A 9,586-nucleotide genomic window follows, 5' to 3' on the forward strand; every position below is an offset into this window, starting at 1 on the left:
TATTTAATAGTACAATTGATTCGAACGAACGTCATTCAATTCCTCCAATCAGAATGCCAAAACATCGCACACAGGCTGATTGAGAGCAACAAGTAGCCAATCAGACACCAGCATTCCTCCCGGTGGGCGTGACCCTCCGTAATGCATTCCTCTCCACGAAATCTCAGACCAGGGATGTGGTCTAGCCTGACGAAGCCGCCATCTCAAACCGCGAAAGAGCTACAGAAGCCGTAGGACATTCTTGTACATTTTTATTTTTCCAATATATATATTTTATTTTTATTAGCTAGTAGGGAAATTGTAAAACTTTTCAAATCTACCTCGCCTCCATCATCAGCTGACGTAAGTCCCTTATCTATCAACGCGTTTGTAAACCACAGGAACGCCCCTTTTATAAAAACTAATTTAAGACACAATGTATCAAAATGCCAGGTCAGCTCTGCCATCTTTACTCCAGGAAATAGACGGGGCCATTTTAGCCCTTTAATTAACCAGCCGTGCTCAACATTAGCTCCTGTAGAGACTTCAAGTGTTGCACACGGCCCCCTTCTGATGGTCCTAGCTTAATATTTCAGAGCTCACATAGCTTCACCCGCCTCTCAGGATCAGAATACAATGTTTCCGTGACGCCTCTGGCTCTGCAGGCTGATATACTTGAATATAACACTGTGGTCATGTATGCGTGACAGTCCTCAATGGCACGGTTACTGTCTGTGTAAATATATATAAAGATATAAATAGCTGTCTTAAGATGGACGCATATAAAGAGAGAACCCTCATTGATATAAATGGGATGCACAAAACATTATAAACAACATTCAGATACAATTCAACGACACCACACATATGCTACAAAATATCCTTTTTCAGACGTCATTCATTGAAGCTATAGGTGTTCCTCTATGTACATACAGTTAAGAGAAAGTATAAACAGCACAGTTGCATGAATTAAAACAGGCTTTAACAATGCTGGAACTCACCGTTTATCAAATAATCCGAAATATATAAACACCAGTGTTTCTAGATCTGCATAGACTTTGTTGTTTACTGGTAGACCATAGATAGACCAATCCCATAATAAGGAAATGATATTCCTAGGGAGAGTAAATAGTACACATATTGTGACCTCATCATAACATGTTGCATTTTTGTCATCTGCTATATTCTCTATAAATGTTTTTCCAACAGGAACTTAACAGTTTTGCAGTATTTATTGTTGTATCCTTACAGAGTTTATCTTAGAATGCGGTTCTTTTTAAAAGGGTATTTGGCCAACGTGTTGACCTCTTAAATTCACGGGATTTGTTGAATCCAGCCAAAGTTTCTGACACTGTGGAAGAAATTTTTTTTACCCTCAGGGGGTATTTTGAAAGTCGCTCCAAAAATGTGAATTCCTCGAATAAGTGTCAGTTATATGCTTAGTGCCCAAACCCCCCTCTCTTCTCTTCCTTTCCCCCTAAATCACAAAAGTCTGCTCTCCACACTCCTAGTAGCGTCACAGATGCTGCATTTTTCAACGGTAGTGATCCGGGCTTAGGGACTATTAATACTTTTCCCGTTATCAACTTTGACTTCCAGTTGTCCCGTCCGTGCTTAACTTGGAAACCTGCCACCTGCTTCTCTGCAGGGAATGCAACACCGAGGTTTCGTGTTTCAGTGCCATTTTAACACATTGTAGACACACACATACCTCAACACACTCAGCATGTTGTGAGTGGTATTACACAAAAACTATCTCACACAACAAGAGGAATAGCAGGAAAGCAAAAGGTGTTAACGATGGCTATCGCTGTGCATCACTGTGTTATCAAGGTAATGCCAGTGTACAGAATGTCAAATTAAATTGCCAAGACTCAAGTCTTTGTTGGAGGATCTATGATGAATGATTTTTTTCCCCTTCATATCAAATAAATCTTTTTGATGGAGGCTCTCATTACTTAATATCATGCTTGACCTCATAGCTGCATGGAAGTCACAATATCTGCATGCAATCTATTTTTAAATGGTAAAAAACGCCCTATTTTGTATGTAGAAATCTCTATCATGTCAGAGCAGGCTGTATATGTCTTTTATGTCCAATATTTTATTTCATACAGAAGAATGCATTAGAATATTAATGTTGACCTGCATCGTTTCAGATGGATGCAGACGCAGGAGAAAAGGTGACAGAAACTTCAAAAAATTCCAAGGAAGAATCTCAGAGACCCTTAATGGACAACACATTTAGGTCAGTCTTGTTGTGCCTTCCAGCCTGATACTGTATTTATGGAGACATAATGGTTTTTAAACTGAATGTGAAGGAAAGCTAAGGGCTCCTAATCACTTAAGTGTCCTTCACTGCGTTTGGGTTTTGCCATTGTACAGAGTTGCCTGTATACGACTGAACTTGGACTAATGGTGGAACGGCTGTTTTCCTCATATTTTATTAAAAAATCTCCTCAGGGGTCATAGCTTTAAAAGCCGGGGTCGAGGGGGTCGGATGAGTCGAGGCGGCATGCGTGGTGGGCGGGGCATGATGAAAGGGTTCGATCCACCTGGATATGGGAGGGGTCGAGCGAAAGATGGAGCCATGAATGGATTTGCACCCATGAGGTAAGGACATTTGAACTGTACATGGTGTTAGGGACAAATAAGATTAACAAATACCTTTGTTACGTGCTGTATTTAAGATTAAAATGCTTAACTTTATGGGTAAACTTCCTGCCCTTCCCTTGCAGAGGAATGAGGAGGATGCGACCTTACCCAGACCCCAGAGATCATCGGGGTCGGGGTGGACCAATGGGCATGGGCCCTCCTCCTCCCCCACTACCTCCCATGCATCTCAGAGGCCCCTTCCCACCCATGCACAGGTAACCACCTCACACACAATCACCCTACAACGCAGGCTCATCTGTACCACTCCCAAAGGTTTCCTCTGATTGAAGAATGTGTCCATGAAACTGTATTGTGTCGCTGTGACACTTCTCTCTGTCTCTAGGCACGGACCCCATCCACCCCCTCCTCCAGGTCATCCTGGTTTCAGAGGGTGTCCGCCACACCCTCGAGGCCGCGGCATGCTGCCCCCTGGGCCTCCACGGCACTTCCACCCCCGCAGCCCAAGAGGGTAAGTGAATATTAACATCACGCTCAAGCTTTGCAAGTCACAATTCTCTGCACTTTCTTTGCTGCGCCGAATAGATTTAAAATACCTCTGATGAGTACTCGAGACGTGGTTACACCAGTTACATTCCTTTAGTTCTGTAAAGCAAATACGCAGCTCTAATTATCACATTTCTTTCTCAGTTTCTCAAATAGAATCAATTATAAAGCCTTTTGCCCAACTCATTTGTATTACTACAACAAATGGTCAAAGAATGTTGACTTCGTTTGTAAATAAAAATTACAATATCTGCTCAACGATGTTAAGCCAGACTCTTAAATAGTGCATGGAATAATGACATTGGGAAAGACGTTCCACTGTATTTGCCTTTGATGGGTACACAGTATGTGAGATGGGACGACATCCCCCACAGGAGTAGTTCAGATGGCTGCTCTTAGCAGAGTGTGCCCCCTAGTGGCCGAAGCCAAGAATCCAATGTGTGATTTTATCCTTTTACACAGCTCCCACAATGGACCGGTCTCTCCTCCGCTTCACCCTCCACCTGGCAGAGGCCAGAGGTGGCCAGGGCCCCCTGGTGGCCGACGCTTTTAACACAGCCAGCCCTAAAAACCACAACCAAACACTTGTTAAATGTAGAAGGGGCCTAAGGTGGTGCAGTAAATGAAACGCCCCTTAATTATGTGTTACACAAAGTCTCCGAGTAGCTTCATGACATACTCTGTGGCCAAATGTCTGCTTCTTGATATCGTCTTACTGGCAAAGAAATAATGTGAAAACTTGACAAAATGACAACTTGAAATGCCTCACAACTTTAACAATGTAAAGGCATTCTGTTATCTTTGTTAAATATATGCTGTTGGTACTGTAGGAGCTATTTGACAATGTTGAGAAAAAGTTTGAAGCCGCTGTTCTCAAAGGGAGGAAACTTCTTGTCAAAGTTCATTCAATGTTCTGTGGTTCTTGTTACAGTCGCCCTGTGAGCCTTAAGAAGTTTTCCTAAATTGTAATAAAGAATTTAAAAAATGGGTGACACTGTATATTTAGAGCTGGGGAAAGATGTGTGAATTAAATTAATTTAAAAAACAGCTCTCGAGCACCGCTGTCAACTTAGTTACACCTTGGACCTCTCTCACTTTCCTTCTGTTACATAGAAATAGTTACAGTATGCATTATAACAGCACCAAGCCATGCAGTGACTATTGTTTAACGCTGACACATTTTCCAAAAGAACATTCCACTTGTTAAGTATTAATGAGTATTTCATTTGATATTTTACATTGTTAATGTGCAGCTATTTTATGTTTTACCAGTATTGCTGTTTGAAACATTCATGTTTGTCTTGTAACGACAAAATGGAATAGACCTCACAAATGAATAGTACATTGAAATATATTTCTAGTCGATTTTATAAAGCAAATTCCGTTCGCATTTGCTTCAGTTAAGGACGAGAAGTTACTCTTTCCTGTGTCTAGTTTTTTAAGTGTTATGAATACTCGATTTACTGTGATTAACGTAACGTTTGAACCTGTGAATGTGTTTGATGAAAACCGTCAAGACATATGACATAGTCAAAATAAAGCTAAAAATAAACTCTACTTTTCTTTATTTGTTCATTCACAAACCAGTCTGAGAGTTGTCCTTATAATTTACAACATATTTGTAATATATGGGAGAGACTGAAATGTCAAAACTAGTACTGTACACAGCGGCACAGCAACACTGTTTCATATTTGGAAGTGAACATTTCATCCACGTAAATACCACTTTAAAATGCACATGATTGTAGATATATATATTGAAAATGTACTTTGCTCACTCTAGTGCATCACCATTAATGTCACCGTGTTAATTCGACTGGAGGTTGAAATGCTTTTGACTGAACTTCAATTCACAGTTCAAATTCAGTGGTAGCGTGTCTAAAAGGAGGACATCATCTTCAAAGGATAAACACTCGGATATGACCAAGGACTTATTTTCTTGCTACGATAAGATATTGTCAGAAGTTTAATAATTTAATTCCTGTTATACTCCTGTACATTTCTATACAAATAAAATCTGCCATGCATGTATGCGTGTGTATGTGCATATAAAGTTGCGGTATTTTAATAGCAAAGAGTAGCAACACGTTATTAAATGAATGATGTAAGGACACCATCTCATGGGACATTGAATAAAGTGGACACCAATTTTAAAAACTTTTGAGTTCTTAATGTTTTGCAAGCTTTATGAATGCATGTCGCTCTTTTTCCATAATGTGCTAATTTAGGGTTGCTTACTTACTTTTTTAGCATTGTCACAAAACCCTGCTGTAATGCAAAAGCACAGTCATATGAAGATGCATTTATTATTAGTACTCTATGTTCTATTTACTGATGGCAAAAACAAGGATTTTTCATTATTTTAGAACATTTTATTCTCTGAGCCAATCACAGCTAGTATGATTAATAAATTAGCCACGACAGGTGTTATTTTCCTCTGTCGGTCTTTTTCCATCTCTTCTGCACTTTCAATACGTGTTGCTGCCTCTTCAGTCCCTTCTCCTTTCTCCCTTTGGTCGATTATAACAGACTGACTGTTATTGTCTCCTGAAGGGGGGGGGGCACACAGTACAGGTAACCTCCCGGAACCCAGGCCCTTCCTCACATCTCTCCCCTCCTTCATCAGCAGCGTGACACTTCACCTGAACAGGTGAGTCTCCTCTTGTGTCTTAATCCCTAAACCCCTCCCTCTCTGATGCCGGGAGATCCTCTCTTTCAGGATGGAAGTTCAAACAATGACAAAACTCAGTGAGAGTCAGACGACTATAGCTCAATAGGTTATGATACTCTATTATTAATGGCTACTAACAATACATTTCAGATGTTTGCTTGACTCACATGGAAGTACATCTGTACTGTGAGTTCTTAACAAGAATGGACAGTAAGTACACCTTGTGTTAACAATACCTACATAACCATGCAAGGTACATCAAGTAGGCACAGGATTGATGATTAGGTAAGACAGCCCGGATCCCTGCAGCCATACCACCGCCAGATCTGTCCAAATATTACTCAATAACTTAATAACGTGATTTGTGTTGAATAGCTGGAGATTTCTCTGCAGCAAAAACAATAAAGCTCCTCACCAGTTTACTTTGTGGTGATGACACACTGCGGTATATGATTTATGTCCGAGTGGAAGGACAGGAAGTATTTGCCTTCAATCACAGGATAAGTATGCCATGTTGTTTTCACTGTTAAGCGGAGGATGGATGTGAAAATAAATGAGTTTCTTTTCTGCTTTGTCTCAAAGATTTTTGTATGCTAATAATTCAATAAATGCAAAAAACAAATGTCTTGTGTCCTACAGAATAACAAACTAATCAAATACCTCTGCAGACAGTTCAACAAAAACATTGTAATATTGATGTAGAAGTATTATTAAAGTCATAACTCCCATTGAAGAACCGCACAAAAAGGTGAGTTAAAGTTACTAGATGCAGAATTTATTTTATATATTGAAGAAAAGAAACAAAACATACAATGGATTCCATACTTTTTTTTCCACAGAAAAAGACAAAACATGCCAGGAAGTGACTGTTACATGTTGATGTTGATGACTGAAAGTTATATGGCTGGCTCTTTTTGTGTCGTGTTCAACTCTGTGTTGATGAAAATGTTCTGGAGAAAACACATCCAATAAGCATCCATTGCGTGTAATCACTGGCTGAGCTTGTCATCAATGGGGTGGTCCTCCCACATGGGTTCAAGGATGTGATCTGGAACCTTCTCCATGGCGGTCTGATAGCATGAACAAAGGGGGAGGGAGGAAATTCAGCCCATTTGAATTCACAATTAGATTGAGCAGGTGGGATTGTTGTGGGTGTACGACTGACTCTGCAGTAACTCACCTTTGTCACCTCCATGGCCACACCTTCGGGGAGGTTCCTCTGGACGTATTCAAGGAATACCTGTGCAGTGCAGCCTGTTATATGAGACAGCTGCAACACACGAGTTTAGAATCATCACATACCATTGTGAGGCTCAAATACCAAACATTGACTAATTTAATTAATCATCACCTCAATGCACCGGTAGTGTGTCCTCATCTCATACTGGACCCTGTGTTTTTTGAAGATGTGAACTGACTTCAAGAGTGTAAATCTCTCCATGTCCTTGGGAAGTTCATGACTGTGGCAGAAAAAAAAGATCAGCAAAATAATGTCAGTGAGAAAGATACTATAATACATTGCTAACATTGCTAGTGTCCCATGTGGCAGATTACTCACACTTTGTTGATGGTGATGCCCAGCTCTTTAGCTGCCATGGAGGCAAACAACTCATAGCTGTCCAACACGGATCTGTCGTGACCTTTGACCAGCAGTGACACAGTCTGAAACAGTGAGTCGGGCTCTTCTGTGACAGTGATCTGAGAGGAAACAAGATACATTGCACGTGAGCGGACGTCTCACTTTTTTTGTATTATGTCAATATTGAGTAGAGCTGTTGAAAAATAAAATAAAAAGTCTGAGATGAATAAATTGTACCGATAACTCACTGATGAAGGCGTTGATGAAAACACTGCTGAGGTGTGGAAGGAAGTGCTGGATGCCAATGGGAGATGGGACCTGCAGGAACAGAATGGTGAATCGTTAACATAAGTTTAGTACAAATGATTCTGTAACTTTACTGTGTTTTAGTGTTGGCTTCACACTGAATCCTGTTTTCCCCTTTGAAATGAATTTTTTTTTTTAAAACATACAAAGCTCACAACATTCTTTGTCTTCTTCTGTGTCGGAGCAGATTTTAGGATAATTTAACTTGTAAAGAGATCAGTTAGAGCCACATACACGCTGCTATTCAGAACGTTAGACCGGTACCAACGATGAAGCCTTCTGCACTTTTGAATGTCAAACTGTGGAATAAGCTCCTAATTCATTAAATACCATTCTTAATAATAATAATAATAATAATAATAATAAATAATATAATTACACGTTTTCCTTTTAAAAATTCCTTGTGTTTTTCTCTCTTTTGTTCCGCATGTGCTTCTGCACTTTTCATTATATTTTACTTTTACTACGTCAAATAAAGTGCACTCAAAATAAACTTCGTAGATAAACGTGTGCAATGCTGCTTACACAATTTGTGGAGAAAATAGATGGATTCAAACCTCATATGGTTGAGATAATATATGCTGCCTCGATGTACTGTAGAAAACAGCTCAAAGGTGACTTTTTATGATGATTTTTTTACAGTTATTAATAAATTACGTAGACTCTAGACGAGCGGAGATGAAACACTGTAACATACCTGATTATATTACATTTCCTGTGACCTGAACAGGCCCCCGACGCTCTCGGTCCCTGTAAATAAACGCACATTAGTAACATGAGAGAAGACATTTAACGTTACGTATTAACTGTCAGTGACAAAACTGCGAGATGTCACATTAGTTAACTGTTAGCGGATGTTGTACAAATCAAAGAATATGTTAGTTACTGTACCGAATGTGAGATTTCTCCAAGTATCCTTGTAAGAGAAAACAACTCTCGTCTGACAGCCATGGGGGCAGCCATGTTTTTAAGAATGTGGGACAGCAGAAGAAAAAAAAAGAAAAGGCATTCTTCTTCTCCTGATTTTGTGTTTATGGCGGTTGGTAAATAACGTTATGCCACATTAGCGCCACCAAGTGGTATGGAGGGTGAATTGCGACTCTAAATATTCACTAAATCAAGTATTAAAGAAAAAAAAATAAAGTTAAAAATATATACAAAATCTGAAACTCTTAATTAAATACACATGTTGTGAACTGAGGCACCTGTGTAAATGTAAATAAAGATATAGTAGTTATATCACTGGTGTACGTAAAGCAAACTCCTTATCTTTGTTATTTTTGCCAAGCAGTGCAAGACTCATACAACAAGGTCAGGAAGTGGCCTATCCACGGTGGTATTACTGATAGGGGCATCCTTGGACTCATGTTTATTTCAGTTATTTCTAGCTCTTTATTTTCTGCTCGATTGTCAATCCAAAACTTTTAGCTTTTATTTTCTCCTTTTCCCAACAGGGTTTCAGTGTATGTTGTGTTAAATTATTTTAAACTGGTTAAATGAACCCGTTATTTAAATATAGCTATATTCCCCTTCAGTCAAGTGGCATTTCTCCCAATTGTTCCAACAGCACCTGTACATAGCCTCAAATACCAGGGTGTTGAATGTTGTCTTATATTGAGTTTCTGAGAGATGTAGTTGCTGCAGGTCCAAACGCTAAACACCCATAATCTAATACATGTATATCAGACTTCTCATTACATTTAATACTTTCGTACACATGTCAATTATTAAAGCTAATGTAATTATTTCTAAAAACCAGTTCAGTGCAGCTCTGGAGTGTTAATGGTACAATTTTAAATAAAGATACACATTGACATATCTTATAAAAACCACAGACTGTAACTGTATAAGAAGAAAAAAAAACTTGAGTTATTGATGCGAACTGTGGTCAT

General features: G+C 39.3%; 2 protein-coding genes across 3 annotated transcripts; one reads left to right on the forward strand and one right to left on the reverse strand.

Moving 5' to 3' along the window:
- The first annotated feature begins 192 nt into the window (after positions 1–192).
- On the forward strand, positions 193–5,872 carry LOC306792933 (uncharacterized protein). 2 transcript variants are annotated; one of them, XM_079290303.1, is made up of 6 exons: positions 193–342; positions 2,139–2,227; positions 2,443–2,592; positions 2,718–2,849; positions 2,978–3,103; positions 5,692–5,872. In XM_079290303.1, the coding sequence occupies exons 2-6, from the start codon at positions 2,139–2,141 to the stop codon at positions 5,714–5,716; spliced, it is 522 nt and encodes a 173-aa protein (XP_079146429.1). In that variant the 5' UTR covers positions 193–342; the 3' UTR covers positions 5,717–5,872. The 2 variants fall into 2 exon arrangements, with proteins under 2 accessions (XP_079146429.1, XP_079146428.1); XM_079290302.1 differs by lacking the exon at positions 5,692–5,872 and adding an exon at positions 3,601–4,921.
- A 690-nt stretch (positions 5,873–6,562) lies between these two features.
- On the reverse strand, positions 6,563–8,690 carry mrps10 (mitochondrial ribosomal protein S10). The gene is made up of 7 exons (XM_079291452.1): positions 8,586–8,690; positions 8,392–8,444; positions 7,637–7,706; positions 7,368–7,507; positions 7,161–7,269; positions 6,990–7,079; positions 6,563–6,879 (listed from the first exon to the last, which is right to left on the reverse strand). Exons 1-7 carry the CDS (start codon positions 8,655–8,657, stop codon positions 6,799–6,801), a joined length of 615 nt encoding a protein of 204 aa, XP_079147578.1. The 5' UTR covers positions 8,658–8,690; the 3' UTR covers positions 6,563–6,798.
- Between the last annotated feature and the right edge of the window lie 896 nt (positions 8,691–9,586).

The sequence above is a fragment of the Melanostigma gelatinosum genome (genome assembly GCF_949748355.1).
Source record: "Melanostigma gelatinosum genome assembly, chromosome: 19".
NCBI classification, from domain to species: domain Eukaryota; kingdom Metazoa; phylum Chordata; class Actinopteri; order Perciformes; family Zoarcidae; genus Melanostigma; species Melanostigma gelatinosum.